Below are 27,140 nucleotides of genomic sequence, written 5' to 3' on the forward strand. Positions count from 1 at the left end.
AATATCTTTAAATTGTTTTTCACAGTTCCTTCCATTCTTCCACTTAAAAATCTACAAATTCTTTAAATCTCTCAAGTTCTGGTGTGTGTGTGTGTGTGTGTGTGTGTGTGTGTGTGTGTGTGTGTGTGTGTGTGTGTGTGTGTGTGTGTACGTACGTACATGAGGGTTGTAATTTTTTTTGTGGGCAACTCTAGTAGGAACTCTGAATTAGTATGGTCATTTTATTATGTATTTCAGGATGTATGCTCAGTACTATATGCAGATAACCATAGGAGAAGGAGAATATAGAAATTATATTTTTCAATTCATAAACTTCATGTGGTAACATTGCTTGTTAATATTTTAAAACAGTGGCTTTTTTTCTGTCTTAGCTGTCAGCTACATTAATAGATAACAATTAAAGGATAAAAATTATTTTGTTTCTTGGTTTAAAGTTTGATTTTAGTTTGGTCATGTTCTCAGCTGTTACATCTTCAGGCTGCTATAAAAATAAGTAAATAAATAAATGTCTTTGGGCAATTCCCTGGCGGTCCAGTGGTTAGGACTTGGCACTTTCACTGCCGAGGGCCTGGTTCAATCTCTGGTCAGGGAACTAAGATCCCAGAAGCCGCGTGGCACGCCCCACCCCCGCCAAAAAAAATGTCTTTGGCTTACTCATAACTTTCTGATACTTATCCTTGTTCAGGTGATGCAAATGAAGCTTCACATAGTTGCTTTGATTGCCCAGAAGGGAAATTTTTCCAAAACTTCAGCTCAGATCGTCTTAGATGGCCTTGTAGACAAGATTGGAGATGTGAAATGTGGGAACAATGCAAAAGAAGCTATGACAGCAATAGCAGAAGCTTGTATGTTGCCATGGACAGCTGAACAGGTTAGTGACACAGAGCTCTCTTTCCTCAAGTTTTCCCAGTTTTTTCCCAAATTTTAATTTAAAGTTATTAGTTAAACTTTAGTTCTTTTCTTCTCAAGTAAAACCTTTTTTGATACTGTTTTACTTTTACCTTTAGTAATTTTTGCACTGTTGCCTGATAATTAAAATTGTCTTAGTCAAGAATATTCTATTAAGAATGAAAGTAATTTTCTCTTAAGACATTATCATCCAGAGTGACCACTAATGAAAAGTTGTAAACAGTCCAGATTGCCTTTTAAAAAAATTTTTTTTATTGAAGTATTAGGTGATGTACAATACTGTGAGAATGCTTTTAATACTTCTGTCACTTACCTCATTTTCTTGTGTAAATTAAATATTTCATTCCTAAGGCATTCTTGCAGTTGTGTTAGCATCAGGAAAACCACGCTTAATCTACTACTGCCTTAATGTCAAGCTATATTTCTGTGAGAAATATGAGAGAAAACACAGATCTGTTTTGGTTTTTTGTATGTTTGTTTTTCCACTCCAGGTTATGTCAATGGCTTTCTTACAGAAGAATCCCAAGAATCAGTCAGAAACTCTGAATTGGCTATCAAATGCAATAAAAGAATTTGGTTTTTCTGGGTAAGTCAGAAAGAAATCAAGCACATGTTTTGCCAGTCTCTAACTGGTGATTATATTTGTTGTAGCTATTGCTGCTTATTTCTGAGAAGCCAGAGCTGGATTGTCTATAATTTATATAAAACAAGACTACCTTTGTTCCAAAAGCCTATATTGGCTTGTGCTCCTGCATTTTGATATCCACTAATATTAGAGTTCTCTAAGTTATTTTTCCTCAAGTATTTGTAACTGTCCCACAGAAAAGCCAGTTCCAAGGATTTCTAGTCAAATACATTTGGAAAATACTATATAAAATCACACTTGTTTAGAGATCTATAGTGCACGTTGGAAAATTAAAGGCTCTGAGAAGTCCTGCAGTTGAGACACTTGTTTAACCCACTCTTTCCCAAAGTTATTTGTCTATTGATCACATTTGTTTACAGTAGTCCCCCGCTTATATGTGGTTTCACCTTCCACAGTGTCAGTTACCCACAGTCAACTGCATTCAAAAAATATTAAATGGAAAATTTCAGAAATAAACAATTTATAAGTTTTAAACTGTGGGCCGTTCTGAGTAGCATGATGAAATCGCACTCTGTCCTGCCCAGGATATGAATCATTCCTTTGTCCAGTGTATCCCACCCATCAGTCACTTAGTAGCTGTCTCAGTTACAGATCGATCCTTGTGGTATTGCAGTGCTGCTGTTCAAGTAACCCTTATTTTACTTAATAATGGCCCTATGGGACTTCCCTGGCTGTCCAGTGGTTGGGACTTTGCTTTCCAATGCAGGGGGAGCGGGTTCGATCCCTGGTCAGGGAGCTAAGATCCCACATGCCTCATGGCCAAAAAACAAAAACATAAAACAGAAGCAATATTGTAAGAAATTAAATAAAGACTTTAAAAATGGTCCACATCAAAAAAGTCGTAAAAAAAATTGCCCCAAAGTGCAAGAGTAGAGATGCTGGCAATTTGGATATGCTAAAAAGAAGCTGTAAAGTGCTTCCTTTAAGTAAAAAAGTGAAAGTTCTCAACTCAGTAAGGAAAGAAAAAACTGGCATGCTGAGGTTGCTAAGATCTACAGTAAGAATCTTCTATCCATAAATTGTGAAGGAAAAAAATTCGTGAGTTTCACTGTTGCACCTCAAACTGCAAACATTGTAAGTGCTTAGTTAAGATGGAAAAGGCATTGAATTTTTGGGTGGAAGACATAAACGGAAAGAAAACATGACTGATGGCAACGTGTTCCACCCAAAAGCGTGCAGCCTATGAAGATTTCAGTAAGGGATCCCCTGAAACAAGTGACACCAAGCCATTTGCTGCAAGTAAGGATGGCTACACAGATTCAGAAACAGGTTGGGACTGAAAAATGTAAAAATTACAGGAGAGGCTGCGTTTGCCAGTGAAGCAGCCTCTGCATTTCTGGTAGAGTTGAAAAAATTGATTAAGGAGAAAGAGCACACTCACATAACTTTTATTACAGTATATTGTTATAATTGTTCTATTCTGTTATTAGTTATTATTACTAATCTCTTACTGTGTCTAATTTATAAATTAAACTTTATCATAGTTCCATAGGTATAGGAAAAAAATAGTATATGTAGTACTATCCACAGTTTCAGGAATCCACTGGGGGGTCTTGGAAAGTATCCCTCCCAGATAAGGGGGAACTATTGTATTTTATTTAACAAAATTTTATAGACTTACTTTATGCCTGGCACTTTCTAAATAATAACTCATTTGATTTAATCATCATTAAAAACCATGTGAGGTATTGTTCTCTCCTTTTATAGATGAGGAAACTAGAGCACTGAAAGCTTGAGTGATCTGCCCAAGTCACAGAAAGTGGCAAAGCCAAGATTTTTTTTTTTCATAAAGTTATTTTATTTATTTATTTTTGGCTGTATTGGGTCTTTGTTGCTGTGCGCAGGCTTTCTCTAGTTGCGGCGAGCAGGGGCTACTCTTCGTTGTGGTGCGTGGGCTTCTCGTTGCAGTGGCTTCTCTTGTTGCGGAGCACGGGCTCTAGGCGCGCGGGCTTCAGTAGTTGTGGCACGCAGGCTCAGTAGTTGTGGCTCGCGGGCTCTAGAGCTCAGGCTCAGTAGTTGTGGTGCACAGGCTTAGTTGCTCCGCGGCATGTGGGATCTTCCTGGACCAGGGCTTGAACCTGTGTCCCTTGCATTGGCAGGCAGGTTCTTAACCACTGCGCCAGGAAGTGGTTAGGGAAGTCCTGGGAGAAAAACATTCTAGATGAAGGGAACAGCAAGTGCAAAAGCCCTGTGGCAGGAGCACATGTGATATATTTTAAAATAGCAAGGAGTAATTGTTCTTCAGAATGCAGTTGAAGTAGAAGAGTGAGGGAGTAGGGAGTGGTAGGAGATAAAGATTGAAGAAAGAACAGGGGCCCAGGTTGTGTAGGGCCTCAAAGTTTTGAATAAATTGGAAACCATTAGATAGTTTTGAGCAGAATAATACGAGGATTATTCAGTCAGAACAGATAGTGAAGATCAAGGGCAGAAGCAGGGAGACTAATTAGAAGGCTACTGAAATAATCCTGTCAAGAAATTATATGGCTTGGAAGTATTATGACTCAGAATATATTTTGAAGGTAGAACTAAGCAGGATATTGAACTTAAGAGAGAAGAGGAGTCAAGGGTGACTCTGAGGAGTCAGGGATGGCCTGAGCAACTGGAGAATGAAGTGCCTGTTTACTGAGATAGGGAAGACTATGGGAAGAACAGGTTTGGGGGCGGGCTGTGGACAATCAGGAGTTTGGTTTTGACAGATGTAGGTTATCTACTAGACATAAAAATGGAAATGTCACAAAGGCAGTCGGATATATGAATCTGGAGTTCAGGAAAGAGATCAACACTGGATTGATCTAATGCATATAGATAGTATTTAAAGCTTACTTTAAATGAGTGTAGAAAGAGAATAGGTGAAACTCAGGACATATCTAAAGGAAGCTGGTTCTAGAGTCTGGCTTTATAAAACTCCATTGAGTATTTTGAGGTTTCACTTGTTTTTCATTCTAAGTATCATTTCTTCTAGATTGAACGTGAAAGCTTTCATTAGCAATGTGAAGACAGCTCTTGCTGCAACAAACCCAGTGAGTACATACCAGCATGTATAGGAAGAGTGGTAAGTACAGCCATCTTTATGGTTCTGTTCTGATCTGAAAAGTTATTTTTGTTCTGCCAGGCTGTGAGGACTTCTGCCATCACCTTGCTTGGCGTGATGTATCTGTACGTTGGTCCCTCTTTGCGAATGTTCTTTGAGGATGAGAAGCCTGCCCTCCTATCCCAGATAGATGCAGAATTTGAGAAGGTAAAGATTCCACAAATGATACAATCCATAGTTGACTTGAGAATGCTTATATTAGTTAAGTTTAAACTTTTAACCCTTTGGAATGAAGAATATGTATGTATTTGCTTTTATATGTATAAGGTATCCCTGGGAAGAATTCATAAGAAATAGATGACTTTGTGAGGAAGAGAACTAGATAGCTATAGTATAGGATGGGACATTTTCCCCTTTGTGGCTTTGGAATATTAAACATTTTGAATGTATTACCTATTCCAGAAGTACACTAAATATAACATTAAATTTTTTTTTTAAGTAAAAAGAAACTTGACCTTCCTTGAATAAACTTTCTAATTGAAATTGCTAAGTTTTGGCAGACTTGCTGTATATTGTCTTGGGCATACCAGTCAAATGACAGCTTTATGATTGAGAAGTCATATTCTAATAGGTTTGTATAAAGATATCTTTTGTCACATAGTCTCAAAATTGGAATCTAAGTAGGAATTAAAATATGTGCTGTGTGAATATTAAGTATTATGAAGGAATATGAAAGTTTGACACAGGTACCATTCTCTAACCAGTTTGCTCTCATATTCTTCATCAAGTTCATTAGCCTCACTGACTTATTTGTGTGTAGATGCAGGGACAGAACCCACCTGCTCCAACCAGAGGGATTTCCAAACACAGTACAAGTGGTACAGATGAAGGAGAAGATGGAGACGAACCAGATGATGGGGGCAATGATGTTGTGGATCTTTTGCCAAGGACAGAAATCAGGTTTGTTGCTAATGATTTATTTGATGTATTATACTTAGTTCTTAATGGTGTCTTCTATTTCTCAGTCAGGGTACTTCTGTGACATCATTGTTCTTTTAGGCATCTGGAATTAAGGATTCTGTCTTTTTTTTTTCAGTGATAAAATAACTTCAGAGTTGGTGTCTAAGATTGGTGACAAGAATTGGAAGATCAGGAAAGAAGGCCTAGATGAAGTGGCAGGTATTATCAATGAAGCAAAATTTATCCAGCCAAACATAGGTGAACTTCCAACTGCCTTGAAGGGTCGACTCAACGATTCAAATAAAATCTTGGTACGTAGAATATATGCCTGTTTTTTTCTCTCCCCTCTCTGCCCCTGCAGGGTGATCCTTTTCAGTAACCTTCACCAGCAAAAACAAAAAGGAGTTAGTCACTCTATTGCTTTGAACTAGAAATAGCTTCCTTTAATTTCTTAAGTGTGCCTCAAGATATGTTGGTAGATGGCAAGTTTATTAATCAAATTTTCATGAATCTCAGATTTGCTGTTTACAGGGCTCTGATATTAAGTATTTTTGTATAAAACTGCTTGTAATACCCATAAACAAGTTAATTTCTAATTTTTAAATTTGGATTTTTATGTGAGATTTTTCTTAAACTAGGCTTTACCTTACTTTAAAATTATAAAGCATTGTAATCTCTAGTCGAAAATTCTAATATTCCAATTTTATGAACTGATGATAAAAGGAGACACCATCACCCAAAAATTATTCATAAGCTGATTAGTATCATAATGAGCTGATTTTTTTAAAGTAGGCCAGAAACTTCCTACTGCATTGACTGTATAGCAGCAAACTTGCAAAACTTTGAGCACACCTTGCAATGGTTTGAACATAAGGTGTTGGCTTTTCCCACCCAGGTGCAGCAGACGTTGAATATCCTCCAGCAGTTGGCAGTAGCCATGGGCCCAAACATCAAGCAACATGTGAAGAACTTAGGCATCTCTATCATCACAGTGCTTGGAGACAGCAAGGTAAACCTGACTCTTTTTACCACAGCTCTGTTCTGGAATTAGGCCAGCCACATGACTGGGCTAAGAATAATCCTTTTTTTTTTTTTTTTTAATTAATTTATTTATTTGTTTTTATTTTTGGCTGTGTTGGGTCGTTGTTGCTGTGCACGAGCTTTCTCTAGTTGTGGCGAGCGGGGGCTACTCTTTGTCATGGTGCGCGGGCTTCTCATTGCAGTGGCTTCTTGTTGCAGAGCACAGGCTCTAGGTGCACGGGCTTCAGTAGTTGTGATGCGTGGGCTCAGTAGTTGTGGCTTGCAGGCTCTTGAGCGCAGGCTCAGTAGTTGTGGCACACAGGCGTAGTTGCTCCACGGCATGTGGGATCTTCCTGGGCCAAGGCTCGAACCCGTGTCCCTTGCATTGACAGGCAGATTCTTAAATACTGCGCCTCCAGGGAAGCCCCAATCCTTTTCTTACATGTAAGAGTGCATGTAAACAGTTTATAAACTTTGTTAGAGAAGAGAATATTAGGAGGAAAATCGTAAAAATTTTTACCTCCCAGGCATTATTAAGGTGATCAGATATCTCACTAGCTTTGTGACCCTTAGATAAGTTGTTTATCTTTTTGAGTTTCAGTTTTTTATCTATGAAATTTAATTCTTACAGAATTAAATAAGCAACTGTACATAAAGTACCTGTACCTGTCTCATACAGTATGTACTCAAAAAATGGTTGCTATTATGATTATGATATCATTGTTTAAGGTGTTGGTATAAAGAGTGAATAAACGTATAAATTTTGGATCATGTATTTTATTTTCTACCTGTTCCCTCAACTACTAGAGTAGGATCTTCTGGTACTTCAGTAAGATATTTGCAGTTTCACAGTCCTGGAATTTGTCACATTGAAAGTTGCAAGCTCTTATGTTTATCCTTAATTGAATATTCGAATGTCTCTTTATTTTTGTGTAATACATTTAATTTGAGGAATTGGACTATTTTAATATTTTTCACGTCAGTAAGTCGTTCTCATTCTATGAATGCAAATTAATATAAAAACAAAAATGTTCACTCAAATTGTTAATTTCAGTCTAACTATTAAGAGTTCTCTAACAGGTAGAATTACATTCTTTAGCAGATAACCAGGGACATAAGAGTCCCCAGAAGTTCAGGAAACAAAACCTAAGAGTTTGTTCCCCTAACATGATGTTTTATGCCCAGGTCACTGTTTTCCCTAATTAACTGAGTATGGGATCTTTACAATTTGGAGTTTTATGTTTCTAATTTACTTTGGAGTTTCAGTACAACGTGGATCTACATTCTGTTTCAAAGAAGATGAAGTATGTTCCAAGTATGTTCATGTGGACTTTAGAGAAACCTCCATTGTTCGTGTTCATAAAGTAACAGGCTTTTCACTCCCTACCTCCAAACCATAGCAGTGTTACCTTTATTGATTCTCTCTTCCATTCAGAACAATGTTCGAGCTGCGGCCCTAGCAACAGTGAATGCTTGGGCAGAACAGACTGGCATGAAGGAATGGCTGGAGGGGGAAGATCTTTCTGAAGAGCTCAAAAAGGAAAATCCTTTCTTGAGGCAAGAGGTTAGTACCACAAATATGATTTGCTTTACTCATGTCTTCTACCTTCATAGAGGCTTGGACCTACCTAATAAATATACATGAATGGATAGAATGAGTTCCATTATAAAATCGCTAATAATATGAAACCAAATTCCTGGAGCTTTTTTATTCATGTGCTTCCTTTTCTTTTTTCCTTTCATGTGCTTTTTTAACAATAAAACTTTTTAAAGGACTAGCCTTTTTGTGAAGTTTTCTCTTTGCTTGAACTCTTAAATGGTAAAGTAAGAGGTTTTAATCATGACATAAAAATAGTTCAACATTCAAAAGTCTATCAGTGTCACCCATCATACCAACAGGCTAAAGAAAAGTCATATAATCCTATCAGTTGACAAAAAAAAGGATTTGAGAAAATCCAACATCTATTCATGATAAAAGCTGTCAGTAAGTTAGTAATAGAAGAGAATTACTCAAGTTAAATAAAAAGCATCTGCAAAAAACCTCTGTAAATGATAATATTCTTAGTGGTTAAAGACTGAATGCTTTCCCCCTAAGATCAGGAACAAAGCAAGAATGTCCACTTTCACTGCTGTTACTCTGCATAGAACTGGAAGTTCTACTCACTGCAATAAGGCAAGAAAAAGAAATGAAAGGCATACAGTTGGAAAAAGAATAAATAAAACTATCCGTAATTGCAGATAACATGACTGTTTACATAGAAAATTCCAGGAAATCTACAAGTAAACTCCTAGAACTAATAAATGAGTTCAGTAAGATTGCAGGATACAAAATAAACACAATCACATTTGACAAAAGTCAATCACATTTCTTTATAATACATTGAACATATGGAAACCGAAGTTACAAACATAGTACAGTTTACAGTCACTCCAAAGAAAATGAAATCCTTAGCTATACACTTAACAAAAAAAATACAAAATATGTCTACTGAAAATTACAAAAATGCTGATGAAGCATTCAAGGAAGACCCACATAGATGTAGAGACATGCCATGTTTGTGGATTGGAAGATTTAACATAGTAGAAATTAGAAATGTCAGTTCTATACATTTAATGTATACATAATTGATGTATGCATTTAATGTAATTCTTACCAAAATTCAAGAAAGTTTTTTTATAGACAAAGTCAAGGTTATTTTAAAATTTATATTCTAGCTAAAACAATCTTGACAAAGGGAAAAAAATGGAAAGAACCTCTCTACCATATATTAGGGCTTACGAAATTAAACTGCTAACATAATCAAGACACTGTGGGGAATTCCCTGGCGGTCCAGTGCTTAGGACTCCATGCTTTCACTGCCAAGGGCTCAGGTTCAATTCCTGGTTGGGGAACTGATCCCCCCAGCCAAGCTGTGTGGCAAAAAAAAAAAAAAAAAAAGACACTGTGATAGCAAGGGGTAGGAGGAAGAGGATAGATACAGATAGGTGGAGCTGAAGAGGAAACCCAGAAATAGACCCACACAAATATGAGCAACTAATTTTCAACGGTGTTTCCAAAGTAATTCAGTGGAGGAAGTGTGGCCTTTTCACCAGATGATGCTGGAGCAGTTGACATCCAGAGACAAAAAAATTAAACCTTACCTAAACCTCACATCTTACACCAGAATTAACTCAAAATGGATTTATGGGCTTAAATGTAGAACATAAAACTATAGAACTTTTAAAGATAACATAGGAGAAAACCTTCAAGATATAGAAATTCTTCAGGCAAAGAATTCTTAGACTAGACACCAAAACCACAATTCATCAAAGAAAAATTTGATAAATTGGACCTCATCAAAATTAAGAACTCTTACTCTACAAAAGACCATGTGAAGAAGATGAAAAGACAGCCTGGAGTGGGAGAAAATATTTGCAACCTCTGTGTCTGATAACGGACTATCATCGAGAATATATATATATATATATATATATATATATATATATATATATATGAACTCTCAAAACTCAACAGTTAAAAATCTAATTACAAAATAGGCAAAAGACAAGAACAGACATTTCACTGAAGAGGATATACAGATGGCAAATAAGCCCATGAAAGGTGTTCAACATTATTGGCCATCAAGGAAATGCAAATTAAAACTGCAATGAGATATCACAGACAACTATCAGAATTACTAAAATAAAAAATTGTGATAACACCAAATTCTGGCAAGAATGTGGAAAAACTTGAACACTCTCCTGGTGGAAATGTAAAATGGTATAGCCACTCCAGAAAACAGTTGGGCAGTTTCTTACGAGACTATACGTGTAGTTACTGTATGACCCAGCAAGTCTTGGGCATTTATTCCAGAAAAATGAAAATTTATGTTTACACAAAAGCCTATATACAAATGTTCATAGCAGCTGATTCATAATAGCCAAAATCTGGAAACAGCCCAGATGTCTTTCAACAGGTGAATGCTTAAACTATTGTATATCCATATGTGTAATACTATTTAGCAGTAAAAGAAACAAATTATTTATACATGCAACAAGTTAGATAAATCACAGAGGAATTGTGCTGACAGTTCCAATTCCAAACAGTTACATACTATATGATTCTATTTATATGAGTTTGAAATCTCATATTTTAGAAATGGATAAACAGATTAGTGGTTACCAGGGATTAGGGAGTAGGAGGAGGGATGTGAATGTGGTTATAAAAGAGGCAACACATGGGATCCTTGGGATGGAGCTGTTCAAAATCTTGACTGCGGGAATACACTAACACATGAAAAAATTGTAGAGAAAGCAATATAGACACATACACAAATGAGACAGAATCAGACTGGGTCAATCTGAGTATTATCAGTGGATTGTATCAATGTCAATATCCTGGTTGTTTATACTATAGTATAGTTTCATAAAGTGCTACTGTTGGAGGAAACAGAGTAGAGTGCCTGGGATCTCTCTGTATTATTTCTTACAACTGCATGTGAATATATAATCATCTCAATAAATATCTCAACTAAAAAATAAATGCAGGGCTTCCCTCGTGGTGCAGTGGTTAAGAATCCACCTGCCAATTCAGGAGACACGGGTTCGAGCCCTGGCCCGGGAAGATCCCACATGCTGCAGAGCAACTAAGCCCGTGTGCCACAACTACTGAGCCTGCGCTCTAGAACCCATGAGCCACAACTACTGAAGCCTGCGTGCCACGACTACTGAAGCCCATGCACCTAAAGCCTGCGAGCCACAACTACTGAAACCCGCACGCCACAACTACTGAAGCCCATGCACCTAGAGCCTGTGCTCCGCAACAAGAAAAACCACTGCAATGAGAAGTCAGCGCACCACAACAAAGAGTAGCAGTAGCCCCTGCTCACCACAACTAGAGAAAGCCCATGCGTAGTAAATGAAGACCCAACACAGCCAAAAATGAATAAATAAATTTAGTTTAAAAAATTAATTTTAAAAATAAATAAATACAGATTTCCCTGGCATCCAGTCGTTAGGACTCTGCTTTCACTACCGTGGCTGCGGTTTGATCCCTGGTCGGGAAACTAAGATCCCACAAGCCACACGGCATGGCTGAAAAACAAACAAAACAAAAAATAAAACGAATATTTTAGAGATATAGAGAAAAACTGTCTATGTAAGGCAGAAAGCAGAAGTCCTGGTAGAACTTGTCATCTTCTAATCAAATAAATATTTTGCATCTTCTCTAGCTGAATAGTTCTTAGAATTAAAAAAGAAGTGAAAGTTTAAGATGCATTAAGAACTATTAAAGCTTTATAACTTAATGCTCAAACGTGGTCCAAAAAACTGTGTCCTTATCTTAGCTGATTATCTTCATATCTAAATGCATGTTTATCATTTAATTGGACAATGGAAATGACTGATTTCACACTGGAAAGTTGTAGTGTGAGAACTAATTCAGTGTTTGGTACTGATAAAATCATTAAGCTGAAGATCATAAATAATGACAGTTTTCTATGTGCAGTGTGTAACTGGTCTTTATTTCTTTTGGCAGCTTCTGGGCTGGCTGGCTGAGAAACTACCGACTCTCCGTTCCACCCCCACAGACCTTATCCTTTGTGTTCCCCACCTCTACTCCTGCCTAGAGGATCGCAATGGAGATGTGCGAAAGAAGGCCCAAGATGCCTTGCCATTCTTCATGATGCATTTAGGATATGAGAAAATGGCCAAGGCTACTGGGAAACTAAAAGTACTACTACTTGTTGCTGCTGTTAAAAGCCATTTAGAAAAATATTGAACATGAATTTATATAGGCAAAAGATCATATTAACCTCCTATGAGTTTCAACTTGAAATCCCAGTGAGAGCAGAAATAAAATGTTTAGTAGTGTAGAACTTCTAAAGAATCTGCTGTCTTTGCAGGGATGAAAATTGTGACCTTCTAGAATGGCAGCTAATTTACTGTGACTTCATAATGTGTTACTTCTCTTGCACTATGTGCTGCCTCCCTTACTTCGTTGGTATTTCAAAACTAGGAGCTCAAGGATTTGACAGCAGATCTGTTAGTAAGCATAGCATGAGTATATCATTTATGTGGCCTCTCACCTCTGTTATATTGTCTCCCTAGCCAACTTCTAAAGATCAGGTGTTGGCCATGTTAGAGAAAGCCAAAGCTAACATGCCAGCCAAGCCCACTGCACCTGCTAAAGCAACTTCCAAATCCGTGGGAGGATCAGCTCCAGCCAAATTCCAGCCTGCCTCAGGTAACTCTTATTTTGAGAGGATTAAAGGGGAAGGAAATAGTCAAGGGAACTCTTAAAGAAATAGAAACCTTCATTTTTTAATCACATTTCCTCATGGCTTAGATCCCAAATCCTCCCTCCATCTCCTTACCCTCCTTTCATAAACATTTGTCAAGTTACCTGGTTTTATGCCAGGAACTGTGCTGAGGGTTTAAGGATGAATAATTTGATTTCCAACTCCAAAAAGGAGTTTGGGAGTATCACAATGAAATAATCCAGAAAGCAAGTGCTCAATCTTACTTTTAAGGTTTCCACAACTATTTTCTGCTATTGGATATTACAGTTAGAAGGAGAATTGGGACCATCTAGCTTAACCCTCTTTATTAACAGGTAAGGAATACCAAAGGTTAAGTGACTTGCACAAGGCCAAACAGCCAGCCAGTGGCTGAACCAGCAGAGACCTCTGCTTAACTCATTCATAAATGAGTTCCCCTTCCACTACACTTGGCTGTTTGCTGATCCATTCTAATATTTACTAAACTTCTTCAAGGGAAAATTCTTGATTTCTTCATCCTAATGTTAAAATTCCAAAATGTACAAATAGAACACTGATCTGTAACCGCTGCTCTTCTAGACTTATTGCTTAAACAAAATAATAATATTCTGTTTAGTGGGGTAGAAATTATTGTTGCTATAAAGTGAGAAATTTTACATGTGTTAAATTATTGGTATCAAAGTATATATTCAGTTATAACATTTATTGGGATCTTGCTATATGGTATATATAGTTTACTATAGTATCAAAGGTGATAGACTGTTCCCTTAAGGAAGTATCAGTCTAACATAAAGGTTTTTTAACTGCTATTTAGAAAATGGTTTTAAACTGCAATTTAAATGTTGATAAAGGAGATGCAGATTTTCTGAATTAATTTCATGAGGAAATCGGGGAGAAAAAAGATTAGGAAAAAAATCTAACTGAAAGTGCTTTAAAAATGGATACATTTGTTTAAAAAAAACTTTTCAAAAAAATAAAATAAAAATAATTTTTTAATAGATGTATTTAAAACTACTGGCTTTCTCACCATCATTATATATTTAACCTGCCCAGAATATAGTGATATTAGTTAGAGTTTATGTTTACAGTACATGTTTTTTTTTTTCTCAAAGCACCTGTTGAAGATTCTGTTTCTGGCACTGTAGAACCCAAGCCTGATCCAAAAAAGGCCAAAGCTCTAGGAGTTTCCTCTAAAGCAAAGGTATGTTAATTCTGCAACTTAGATGTAGAATTGCTTTTAAGTGTTTTATACACTGAGTCATTCTTTTAGCAAAGATTATATTACATATGAAAGATTATTACTACTCTTGATATTATCTAATTATAAAGTATTTATTTATACAAGTTTCTGTGTCTCACTTTTAATGTTACCTCAAAACAAAGACTCCTATTCTCAAGAGCTACTGCCAGGGTTTCTGTCATCCAGGACTTTGAGGGAGATTTTCAGTAGTAGGCAACTTCCTTTACATTTGGCAGAAAGTCATTATATTAGGTGTTCTGATTAGACTAAAAGGAAATATCTTCTGTCCCCACACCGATGGGATTTGATGCATCACCAACCCTTTTAGCATCCATGCAGAGTTGGACAATTTAAAGAAATGTGTTCAAATGCTCAACCTTAAATATCCCCTGGGTGTGTTTTCATTTAATTTTTTGAATCATAGCAAATTGTCATCAGTTTCTATATCAAGATTCAGAGCTTGTCACTGTATTCAAAGAATTGACTGTTTAATACTTACAAAAGGAAAATTGCAAAACTGTGCAATCAGTAGTAAATCTAATAGTAAATATAAATAGAGAAAACTATTTCATTAACTGCATGTAACTGATGAAAGTATGCAGAGTAGGAAATGTTTTATTATCCAGTACATTTATTATTACATCCACATTATAGAAGGGCCACTCTGTGGCCATTCTTCTAAATATTAGTTACTCATTTTCCCTCCCTATGCTTGGGTCCTTCAACTCAGTGAGTTAATTTAAATGAGTAATTATCTTCTGAACCATCCAGTGAAGCTGTTCTTTTCCTGTCCTTCTCCCTCTCCTCCTCCCAAATTTAACAAGCGCTTAATTTCAGTATTTTGATCACAAGTGCTTTGAAGTATTTTTGACTCTGTTCTTTTTTTTTTTTTTTTTTAAGATGTTGGGGGTAGGAGTTTATTAATTTATTTATTTTTGCTGTGTTGGGTCTTCGTTTCTGTGCGAGGGCTTTCTCTAGTTGTGGCAAGTGGGGGCCACTCTTCATCGCGGTGCGCGGCCCTCTCACTATCCCGGACGGCCTCTCTTGTTGCGGAGCACAGGCTCCAGACGCGCAGGCTCAGTACTTGTGGCTCACGGGCCCAGTTGCTCCGCGGCATGTGGGATCTTCCCAGACCAGGGCTCGAACCCGTGTCCCCTGCGTTAGCAGGCAGATTCTCAACCACTGCACCACCAGGGAAGCCCCTGACTCTGTTCTTAATGCAACTTTCTTTTCAGTCTTTTGCAGTTTACAAAGCAGTTTCACATAAATGATCTCACATTTGTTTTGACTGAATGACTTAAGTGTTTGAACTAGAAAGAAATGCTGGCCTACTAAAAATAGCAGACTTTTGCTATATTTATAATATAATAATAATAATTCCAGTAATTAAATTCAAATTTTACCTTAAATATATATACCATGTGTTCACAATTTCTTTCCATCTGATACAAAGATTCTAGATCTTGGATTCTTTTTAAAAGCCACTTAAAAAAAAATCTATCTATTTATTTATTGGCTGCATCGGGTCTTAGTTGAGGCACGCAGGATCTTTCGTTGCAGCACACGGGCTTCTCTCCAGTTGTGCGCGGGCTCCAGAGCACGTGGGCTCTGTAGTTGTGGCACGCGGGCTTAGTTGCCCCGTAGCATGTGGGATCTGAGTTCTCTGACCAGGGATTGAACCGGTGTCCCCTGCATTGCAAGATGGATTCTTAACCACTGGACCACCAGGGAAGTCCCTAAAAGCCACTTTAGTAACTTAAGTATTTAAAATGTTTCTAGGAAATTTCTCTCTAGAAACAGGTTCAAAGGGTCTCCAGTTACAGTAATGTTATAGAGATACATTTTATATACAGAGAAACAGAAAAGTTTTCTCAAGTTATGTGAAATGTGTGCATACCATTCAAAATGTCATTAATATGGAAAGCTATAAACAGTGTTGAAGATTCCAAGAAAGAAAAGAACTATCCATTATATGTCAGTTATATCAATAATTATTTTAAAAGAACTATCCAAGAATCAGAAATAGTAACCCAGTAACCCAGACCAATGATATATAATAGCAGCTTTTCCAGCCACATCACATGCCAGCCCAAGGACTAACCAGCAGTTACTTAAGAGTGCTATTAGAAACATTTTTAGAAAACCTGTACACAAACATATCAAATGCAAGATTCTATGGTTCATTTGTTTGTTTCATTTGGAATATGATATAGAAAGGTGTCTCTGGTTTATATAGTGCCCTTTTGCTGGGCAGTAACAGCGAATTCCCAAGGAGTAGTCTAAGCTAATCAGTATTCCCTGTACCTTGGTTGTAGACTGCACAAGGAAAGAAAGTACCAAGCAAAACCAGCTTAAAGGAAGATGAAGACAAATCTGGTCCTATTTTTATTGTTGTTCCAAATGGAAAGGAGCAACGAATGAAAGATGAGAAAGGATTAAAGGTAAGGAAGAAATAAGAATCTTCAGGAGTTTTTTGCTTGTTTGTTTTAGTTTCGTTTTGTAATCAAGAATAATTTTTCTGTCTGAAATTCATATCATTGTGAAATATCTAATAATTAACTGAATCTTTTGCTTATAAATTATATTTTGTTTCTGTAAGACTATTTTTGGGGGGTTTTTTTGTTCGTTTTTAGAATCAAAGACTGGAAAGTAGTCATTGATTTTTTTTTTTTTATCAACTACACATATGTCATATACTACTCCTTTATTCTTTCTTGTACCTGACCTTAAAAGATAGACTTGGTAACTATATATGGCTAGTTTGATCATTTCGCCTTTTTTTTCTTTTTTAACATCTTTATTGGAGTATAATTGCTTTACAATGGTGTGTTAGTTTCTGCTTTATAACAAAGTGAATCAGTTATACATATACATATGTTCCCATATCTCTTCCCTCTTGCGTCTCCCTCCCTCCCACCCTCCCTATCCCACCCCTCTAGGTGGTCACAAACCACCTAGCTGATCTCCCTGTGCTATGCAGCTGCTTCCCACTAGCTATCTGTTTTACGTTTGGTAGTGTATATATGTCCATGCCACTCTCTCACTTTGTCACAGCTTACCCTTCCCCCTCCCCATATCCTTAAATCCATGCTCTAGTAGGTCTGTGTCTTTATTCCCGTCTTACCCCTAGGTACTTCATGACCTTTTTTTTTTTTCTTAGATTCCATATATATGTGTTAACATATGGTATTTGTTTTTCTCTTTCTGACTTACTTCACTCTGATGACAGACTCTAGGTCCATCCCCCTCACTACAAATAACTCAATTTCGTTTCTTTTTACGGCTGAGTAATATTCCATTGTATGTATGTGCCACATCTTCTTTATCCATATTCCATTGTATATATGTGCCACATCATCTTTATCCATTCATCTGTCGATGGACACTTAGGTTGCTTCCATGTCCTGGCTATTGTAAATAGAGCTGCAATGAACATTTTGGTACATGACTCTTTTTGAATTATGGTTTTCTCAGGGTATATGCCCAGTAGTGGGATTGCTGGGTCGTATGGTAGATCTATGTGTAGTTTTTTAAGGAACCTCCATACTGTTCTCCATAGTGGCTGTAACTATATATGGCTAGTTTGATCATTTCGCTTTTGATGTTGTTTTGGTTTTATTAATCAGTTAAAACTTTTCAAAATATATACATTAGAATTTTTAAAAATTCAAACAATACAAAAAAAGTACAGAAAGTATGAAAAGCATGTCTCCCACTCCAGTCTCCCTACACAGGGAGGATGTTATGACCAGTTATTTTGTATATTACTCCAGAAATAATAATATTCCATACCTATACAATCATAAATATATGGCCCTCGTTTTACACAGATGGGAACATGCCGTACTCTTTGTTCTGAATCTTACATTTTTCTTTTAATGGTATTTGAAATATATATATCTTAAAGATCATTCCATATCTGCAACGCATGTATGCGTTCATTCTGTTTATTGATGCATCATATGTATGTACCTTTTTTTATCCTCAACCCACTATGTTGAACATTTAGGTTACTTATAATCTTTCACTCTTATAAACTATACTGTCATAGGCATCTTTGAATATAGGTTTTGTGCACATACGTAAGTATATTTATATTAAACTCCTAGAATAATATGTACATTTAAAATTTTGATAGATATTTCAAATTTGCCCTTTATTAAAATTGTACCAACAGTATCCACCATGTTATACAATAATAGATCATTGGTTTTTCTAGTAAGAATTGCTGAAAATTCTATTCCTAGAAGATTTTCAGAGTTAAGCTTCCAGAAGTATGACAGACAGATTGAGAGTACATTTTGCATTCATACTTAATTATACATTAATCTTGGTGAATTTAAAAATATCCTATTAAACTGATTCCTGCAGCTGCTTTAAATAGAGTTCTCTACCACATTTCAGTTGAACACCTTACAGCTCCTTTTCACTGTTTTTTTTTTCAGGTGCTGAAGTGGAATTTTACTACTCCGCGGGATGAATACATTGAGCAACTAAAAACTCAGATGTCTAGCTGTGTGGCTAAATGGTTACAAGATGAGATGTTTCACTCAGACTTTCAGCATCACAACAAAGCCCTTGCTGTCATGGTTGATGTAAGTTTGCAACAAAATAAATATGCATGAATCTCAGGCATGAAAATACTGAGCCCTGTGAAATCATCGGAAGTTTGCATGAATTGAGAAGGAACTGGAATACACCATGTTCTCTGTTTTTAGAGCTTTCTTATTATCTGATAGAATAAATGACTATATGTCTATAATTTGGGGTCTTAAATGGAGGCTTAAAAATCTATCATTTTCTTTTTGCACTGCAGTAAAATTTGAGAGTTACTTGCCTAATAGAACTTAAATTTTTATAGTCTAATTTGTGAGGGTTTTGTATTGTTTTGTTTCAAGCACTTGGAGAGTGAAAAAGAGGGTGTCATTGGTTGCCTGGATCTTATCTTAAAGTGGCTTACCCTGCGGTTTTTTGACACCAATACAAGCGTCCTAATGAAAGCCCTAGAATATTTAAAATTGCTCTTCACCCTGCTGAGTGAGGAGGAGTATCATCTTACTGAGAATGAAGCATCTTCCTTCATCCCCTATCTCATCCTCAAGGTAATGTGTTGTTCTCACTTTGGAAGATTACTCAAGTTCCCAGCTACTTCAGTTCCTGTACTTTTATTCCCTCTCCCCTCTTCATTTATTGTATGATGATGATACCTTCCACCGCTCATTTTATTCTTTCAAGATGTAGTGACACACAAGGGGGTACCTTTGCTACTCAGAGAATGCATCACTTAATCATTATTTTCCTTGTTGACTAGGTCGGAGAACCAAAGGATGTCATTCGTAAAGATGTCCGTGCCATCCTGAACCGGATGTGCCTTGTCTACCCAGCCAGCAAGATGTTCCCCTTCATCATGGAAGGAACCAAATCCAAAAACTCTAAGCAGAGAGCAGGTAAAGCAACAATTTAAATAGAGCCCTAGGTCTGCAACAGTGACCTCTTAAAGAAATAATTTATAGATGAACCAGGAAATTTCTTGATTCTAACCTTCTGATTTGGACTGTGAGAGTGATGAGTTGCACACTGGTGGAGCCACAGTATCAGGTGATACAGGCACCGCTCAGTACCACCCTGGTGACAAAATCAAGTGCACAGGGGCCATCTGACTCACAGGCATCTCTTTCTTCTAGGAGCCCTTGTTATACCACCACTGTTTCATTGTGTATTTTATAGAAGGCAGTAAACAAGGAAGAATTCAAGGCAGAGCCAGAATAAGATTTTAGACCTTCATGTATGCCAGGGAAAATGTATCTAGTAAAGATAGGTCTCTATGCCAAATCTCTGTTGAGTCTCCTTAATCTAGCCTTTCTCTCCCCAGAGTGCCTAGAAGAACTAGGGTGTCTGGTCGAGTCCTATGGCATGAATGTTTGCCAACCAACCCCAGGAAAAGCCTTAAAGGAGATAGCGATTCACATAGGAGACCGCGACAACGCTGTGCGCAATGCTGCCCTCAACACCATCGTTACAGTGTACAATGTACACGGGGATCAGGTGTTCAAACTGATTGGAACTGTGAGTGACTTTTCTCTGAACATTTTCAGCATGTTGTGAATTGCAGGATCACTTAGGTGTCAAGTTTCATGCCATCTCAACTCTAAGTTTTTACCACTTTTTGTTAAAACTCAGCCTATCGATATGTCCTAGAATCCATATAAACCTTTGAGGGTGTCTCTGATTACTGTAGGACATTCAGGCTGTGTTTTACTGGAAATTAGATTTTCTTTTCTGAGCATTCTCCTCATAACAATTTGCTTTAGATGAAAACTATTTTTGAATCAAGAAATCTGAGCTAGTCTGGGATTTAAATTCTGCCTGGCAATCTCCTCAGTAATTTTTAGTGCATTTATTTCTAGTACTCACTTGTATATAATGTGGATTCTGGTACCTGTCAGATCAAAAGGGTCTTGAGCTGCAGCTATGAGCCAGACTCTCCAAGCACAGAAGGTTCTGCTTTTGACTTCTTACTTCCTCTGAGCCAGTCACTACTGTGGCTGGACCTGTACTTCACTCCAGTTACCTCTTAGTAGCACGTGTATTTACCCTGTGCTTATATATTTTTACTTGTATTAATCTTATTAAATCCTCACTACAAGGCCAGTGAAGGAAATAAAGCAGATGGGAATTTTACAGATGACCAAAAGTGAAGCTTCTTGCCCATAGTCACACAGCTAGTTAGTGGTAATACCAAAAAATGAGGACGCTTCATTTAATTCTTGACCTTTTTATTTGTAGTTATTCATAGCCGTTCCTTTTCTGTCCTTTCCTTCTTTCATATGTTCTCTTATATATATATAAGTTATATATAGCAAGTCAGGTTTTAGCAGTAGTTGATTTTAAAATGATGTAGTGTTTTGAAAGGAAACTTACCCTACATACGAGGTTCTGTTTGCTTCGACATGAAAATGGATATTAATTCTTGGGTCTTCCATTTAGGTTTTTAATTCTCTTCATATTCTAGTAGAGGGGTGTGCTAATAAATTAAATTTGGTCTCTTTTGACAGCTTTCTGAAAAGGATATGAGCATGCTTGAGGAGAGGATTAAGCGGTCAGCAAAGAGGCCTTCTGCTGCACCAGTAAAACAGGTGGAAGAGAAACCTCAGCGCACACAGAGCATAAGCTCCAATACCAACATGCTACGCAAGGGACCAGCTGAGGACATGTCCTCCAGACTCAAGTATGTGGATGGAGATAGTTGTCTGAGAGCATCTCTGTGGACTTTGCCTTGTGTGCTTAGAGCTTATCCTGTAACATAATCTTGAGTTCTTGTAGCCATTATCATGCATGGCACAGTGTCTGGGTAAATGTCTTGTAACCAAATGTTAAATCCTTCAGTCTTCATTGTCTTTGTCTCAAAACCACTTCTAAATAGTCTTGTGCCTTCTTTCACTGCTTTTCCGTGGACAGAATTATGTATCGCACTTATAGGATGTAAGTACTGCCTGCTAATTTCTCATTAGCAGGGCTCTTATATCTTTCTAACTTCTGACTTGGATTCATCCCCTCTGGAGGGCTATTGGTGTAGACTTTATAACCAGGTAGAGGGTGTCCAAGTATCCCATGAATCAAGCCTTCCCTGAAAGTCCACTGGCTAGCAGAAGTGTCAACTCAATGTCATGTGGCTAAAATATGGGCTCACCTTCTTCCTTGTGTTATGTTTGGTCGTGCACAGGTTCCCATTCATCAGATAAGGCTGAGTAAAGTGCATGCAACCCAGAATGGGCTTAGGGACTCAAAAAACTGCCTTCTAAGCAAGATAGCTCTATTTTGGATCATATCATGAGTATAATTTTAACCAATTTGAATTTGGAGACTGAATATCTATTGCTTGGATGTAATGCTGGCCTGACCTGAGAGTGAATATTCCTAAAAAGAGGTGATTGACTGTCCCTCAAGTATAAAATTTACTGAACACTGCATGGGATGATGCTTATAATTAGAAAAACGTAAACACTGGTTAAATTGGTAGAAAAGAGCCAGGCAGTCTAGATATTTCTTGAATTTTTGCCCAGAAGTAGTGAGCTTTGAGTCAATATAAATATTCTTTATTATTTACTGCCCCAACTGGAATAGCGTACAAGGTTTGTTGGCTTTAGTGAACTAGAGGGAATACTTACAACTTGGCAGTACTGTAAGTACAAGTCAATCTTCTCTCTTAGGATATTCATGAACCAGTGTTGTTGCCCGTTGAAGGCACTTGCTTAGACTCAAGGACTTAAATCATTCAGGGGGGCTGAAACCAGAAGTTGAACATCTGTCTTGCAGCTTTGGGGCAGCTGGCAGTGCTACTCTTGCCCTTTGGTTAAAAAGTCTCTTTTAGTTCAGGAGCCTCCTTTTGCTTCCCTTAGCCAAGCCCGAAGCATGAGTGGGCATCCTGAGGCAGCCCAGATGGTTCGCCGAGAATTCCAGCTGGATCTAGATGAGATTGAGAATGACAATGGTACAGTCCGATGTGAAATGCCAGAACTTGTTCAGCACAAACTGGATGACATTTTTGAACCAGTCCTTATTCCTGAACCCAAGTAAGTTAACCCATTTCATTTAAGTGTAAGCAGTTCATGATCCTCAGAGTGTATATGTTGAAAAGAGCTCTCTGTGCAGTTAGAACTTTTTAGAACAGATTACTCTCTGACTAATAGCAGTTCTTTACTAAAACCTGGATCTAGTGGGGAATTGCATAATTCCAACTCATTGGGATACCTTATAATAAAGATTGAATATTTTCCTTTGCTCCACTCTCTAGGATCCGGGCTGTTTCTCCGCACTTTGATGATATGCACAGTAATACAGCATCCACAATCAATTTCATTATCTCCCAAGTAGCCAGTGGTGACATCAACACAAGCATCCAAGCTCTGACACAGGTAATGGAGGTATTACCCATGACAGTCATTCCACTGGTGGCTATAGAGGCTGTAATAGTGATGGTTACAGTATTAAGGGAGGCAGGCAGTGTTCAGTACCTCCCTGATGAACAAAGTGCACAGGGACCTCTGCCAGGCATCACTTGCCTCACAGGATAGAGCTGTGATAGAGCCTTGCTTTTTACAGTTGCATTCTTTCACCAGAGGCTGAAAAACAGCAATTGGTAGGAACCAGCTCTCATGGAACTTTCTTAGATTTTGGTGGGCAGAGACAAACAAAATATCAGTAACTGCTGTGTAAATATAACTCAAATGGGGTGATGGGAGAGAGAGAACTAAGTACTAGTTACTTAGATTGGTGGTCAGGGTTCAAGCAGAGGTCAGCTACTACAAAAACTCTAGGGTAGGAATGACCTTGGTGTGGTCCAGGAAACAGTACAGGCCCATGTGCCTGGAACTTAGTGGTGAAAAGAGAGAATGGTACATGAGATTTGAGAGGTGGATAGAGACCAGATCATGTGGCGTTTTAAAAGCACTGAGGGAGGTTTTGGATTTTAAGTGTGATGGGAAGCCATTAGAGAATTTTGAGGAAAAAGAAGCTACATGTTTTTAAAAAACGTTTCTCTTCTTCCTCTGCTTCCCTTCCCTAACAGTCTAGTCATAAAGCCAGGAGGAGGGTAAAACAAGGTAGGCATCTACCTTGTAGCAAGGGGGTGGGAGTAGAGAGCCACAGTGGCCCAATGTTAGGGCAGTGGCCCAATGTTAGGGTCTTCAAGCCCAAACATTGTGAGGAGGCTGTCATTCAGGAGGGGTGACACACAGCCGGGAATCAGAGCCAAAGCAGAAAGAGGAAGATGTCCGTGGGGGGAGCCAGTGTGGCATGAGGAGGACATCCATGTGTGTTGGAGGGGAGCAGGGTGGCATGCGGCTGGCTCAGAAAAGGGAGTCAGAGCCAAAGCAGAAGATGTGGGCCTGGGGAACAGCTGGTGGCAGAGGTGGGAGATTGGTTACAAACAAAGGGATTGGTCAAATAAATAAATATAATAAGGAAAATGGGAGCCAAGTTTCTTACTGTCAGAGAAGGGTGATACAAATATGGAAGGACAAGAAAATAGAAACTCTGGTGTTGGACCGGAATTAGATGTGTCAGTATGAACTCATGGTTTTCAATACACAGATGTAGAAATAAATATCAGTGTAAATGTATGTGCGTATGTATATATGTGGTATATAAATGTATGTTACAGATGATATGCATATATTCCCTAGCTCTTTTCACTGAGAGGACCTGAGAACAGCAACACCCCAACAGCAATGAGCACCCCCAGATCTTGTCTCCTAAATACCACTTTCCTCTAAAAGGAATAACAGGTCCTTAAGAAATGGCAGATTCCAGAGCTGAATCAGGGAAAGTACTGGATGATTCTGGAGTATCTTGTTGTGCTAGACAGCAAGGATAGGCTCAGAGAATTGTAGGGACATGTCAGAAGGACACACAGGCCAACTAGAACAGACTCCCTGTTGGAAGAGAGCACAGTTTGAACATCAAAATAAATAATAATAGTAATGAGTTATAACCCCATAAACAATACAATTTGTAAATTTATTGAATTTAATAAAATAGGAAACCACAAGTCCATGCACATATAAGCTAATTAAAAATTTGAAGAGAAATGGAATATTTAGTTTCATAGTACCTCTCCACAAAATACAAAGGACTAATATTTTAAAAGTACCCCCAAAATACAAATACCAAGAATAATTTGACAGTAGAGAAGCCTAGCAGATAACCACCTTGAGTGATCGAAGTAAGCATCATCAATCATATGACAAAATGAAATCATGTACCACCTGATAGGATCCAGTGGGAATTCTGCATTACTTCGCTGAGATTCCTGATGTCATCTATTCATGAGAAAACATCAGACAAGTGCAAATTGAGGGACATTTTCAAAATCTCAAGGTGAAGAAAGTCAAGGAAAGAATGAGGGAACTGGTCTAGAGTGCATGATTCTAGACGGGCCTTTTCACTATAAAGAACTTAATTGGGGCAACTGGAGAAAATGGGATAGAGCCTGAGGATTAGGTGGTAGTAACATCAGTATTCCTGACTTTGATCCTTATATCATGATTATGAAAGAGCATGTCTTGTTAAGAAGAAATATATGATGGGACTTCCCTGGTGGTCCAGCGGGTAAGACTCCACACTCCCAATGCAGGGGGCCCAGATTCGATACCTGATCTGGGAACTAGATCCTGCATGCATGCCACAGCTAAGTTCGCATGCTGCAACTAAGAAGCCCGCATGCCACAACTAAGAAGTGCACATGCTACAACTAAAGATCCTGCGTGACGCAACTAAGACCCGGTGCAGCCAAAATAAATAAATGAATAAATATTAAAAAAAAGAAATACATGCTGAAGTATCAAGAGGGTCATGGAGCATCAAACTGACAACTTGCAAATGATTCAGGATTTTAAAAAGTTCTTTTACTATACTTCCAACGTTTCTGTAATGTTTGAACTTATTTTAATTGGGGAAAAAGTCACTTCTGGCCACTCCATAGAGACCAGATTATAGGCAGGGCAAGAGTGGATTCTGGGAGGCCTGTTAGACTGTTAGGAAGCTGTGGTCGAAATTCATATGAAAGATATGTGCACTAGGACGATCATTGTGGAGAGGAAGAAAAGTGAATGGTTTCAGGGTATCTTTCAGAGGTAGAGTCCACAGGACTTGGTGATAGATTGGATATGAAATGTAAGGGAGGAGAGGAATCAATAGTAAGTCCTTGCTGTTTGGCTTGAGCAACTGTGTGGATGGTGGTGCTGTGTACGGAGATGGAGAAGGATGGAGGAAGAGCAGGCTTGAGAGATTGGAAATCAAGAGATACGTCTTTGCTATGTTAGGTCTGAGCAGAAGGGCAGAACCGGAATCCCAGCACAAGGTTTTTGACGTTGCTTGACAAATAGTCTCCTGTTAACACTTTTGCTGTTGGAAGAAAACAAATGGCGGGGAGTCTGGAAAACAGCAACTTGAATACATGCATCCCTGTTGCCTTTCTCTATCAACTTCCATCCAAACTCATTTGCCTTTTCTGAGCAGAGGAGCTGGCAGGTCTGGTGGGTAGTATCTGAAGCGTCTAAGCAAATCTCAAGCTCTGTCTGGTACACGTACAAGACTTTTCCCATATGGGCCTAAGGAAAACCTGAGGTTCAATAGTGCAGAGCCCAGAGAAGAGGATCAAAACACCAGAAATCCTGGAGAGAGATCTCTCTTCATCTGTGGAGATCGGTAGGTGCCCTAAAGGAAGGGCAGTGGTGGCTTATGTGAGTGTTAATAGGAGTACCTGGTGTTCTCCCTTGCCCCTAAGGAACTACAGGGAGCTGAACAAAAGGGCTGAATTCACTCTCTGAGGCTGGCAAGTCTCTGACTTTTGTACCTTAAGAGACCAAACAGAAATGTCTGCTCTTGGTACTTTGCCAAACGACTGACAGCTTGCCAGTTGGTATACCACAAACCTACAAGGGCAGAAATGCTCTATCTCCCATTTATTGCCATTGTTGAGGGTTTCCAAAAGGTAGACCCAAGAGTGAATCTTGAATATGTAAAGAGTAATAACATGCCTTAAGGCACCCAGTAACTGGGAAGAAGAATAAAACAAAATAACCAGAACAGCAATGTCCTGGCAAAATGAAATTGCTAACGGAGATAAGATGACCACAATGGGGAAGGGCATGGGGTGCAGAAAGATTCTTCCAAGCAAAAAAAATATGATTTTAGAGTTTTAAAAAATTGAGTAGATGGACTGAAGGAGATAATGATCACTACAGAAACGGAATTAGTGACCTGAATGACAAGAGTGACAAGATCATTCAGTGCACAAAGGACCGTCTTTTAAACAAATGATGGTGGGAAAAATGTTTATCCACATGCAAAAGAATGAAGATGGACTCTTTTTTTTTTTTTTTTTTTTTTGCGATACGCGGACCTCTCACTGTTGTGGCCTCTCCTGTTGTGGAGCACAGGCTCCGGACGCGCACGCTCAGCGGCCATGGCTCACCGGCCCAGCCGCTCTGTGGCATGTGGGATCTTCCTGGACCGGGGCACGAACTCATGTCCCCTGCATCGGCAGGCGGATTCTCAACCACTGCGCCACCAGGG

General features: G+C 38.3%; 1 protein-coding gene and 1 non-coding gene across 5 annotated transcripts in view; both read left to right on the forward strand.

Annotated features, from left to right (window-relative positions):
- Nucleotides 1-27,140, forward strand: part of CKAP5 (cytoskeleton associated protein 5) — a 107,812-nt gene that overhangs the window by 66,562 nt on the left and 14,110 nt on the right. For 3 of the 4 annotated variants that reach the window (XM_060159258.1, XM_060159255.1, XM_060159257.1), the window contains 19 exons: nucleotides 686-871; nucleotides 1,401-1,495; nucleotides 4,518-4,575; nucleotides 4,668-4,793; nucleotides 5,407-5,546; nucleotides 5,683-5,857; nucleotides 6,442-6,555; nucleotides 8,002-8,130; nucleotides 12,082-12,276; nucleotides 12,654-12,789; nucleotides 13,936-14,024; nucleotides 16,379-16,504; nucleotides 18,509-18,658; nucleotides 18,962-19,165; nucleotides 19,375-19,510; nucleotides 19,936-20,129; nucleotides 21,119-21,291; nucleotides 22,463-22,636; nucleotides 22,858-22,978. In XM_060159258.1, the coding sequence (XP_060015241.1) occupies nucleotides 686-871; nucleotides 1,401-1,495; nucleotides 4,518-4,575; nucleotides 4,668-4,793; nucleotides 5,407-5,546; nucleotides 5,683-5,857; nucleotides 6,442-6,555; nucleotides 8,002-8,130; nucleotides 12,082-12,276; nucleotides 12,654-12,789; nucleotides 13,936-14,024; nucleotides 16,379-16,504; nucleotides 18,509-18,658; nucleotides 18,962-19,165; nucleotides 19,375-19,510; nucleotides 19,936-20,129; nucleotides 21,119-21,291; nucleotides 22,463-22,636; nucleotides 22,858-22,978 (2,721 nt within the window). The remainder of the gene's footprint in view (nucleotides 1-685; nucleotides 872-1,400; nucleotides 1,496-4,517; nucleotides 4,576-4,667; nucleotides 4,794-5,406; nucleotides 5,547-5,682; nucleotides 5,858-6,441; nucleotides 6,556-8,001; nucleotides 8,131-12,081; nucleotides 12,277-12,653; nucleotides 12,790-13,935; nucleotides 14,025-16,378; nucleotides 16,505-18,508; nucleotides 18,659-18,961; nucleotides 19,166-19,374; nucleotides 19,511-19,935; nucleotides 20,130-21,118; nucleotides 21,292-22,462; nucleotides 22,637-22,857; nucleotides 22,979-27,140) is intronic. The other variant, XM_060159256.1, reaches the window with a different exon arrangement.
- Nucleotides 19,619-19,729, forward strand: LOC132526619 (small nucleolar RNA SNORD67). Its single transcript, XR_009542612.1, has one exon. It is a non-coding gene; the product is annotated as a small nucleolar RNA SNORD67 (small nucleolar RNA).

Source organism: Lagenorhynchus albirostris, chromosome 9, assembly GCF_949774975.1.
Source record: "Lagenorhynchus albirostris chromosome 9, mLagAlb1.1, whole genome shotgun sequence".
NCBI lineage: Eukaryota > Metazoa > Chordata > Mammalia > Artiodactyla > Delphinidae > Lagenorhynchus > Lagenorhynchus albirostris.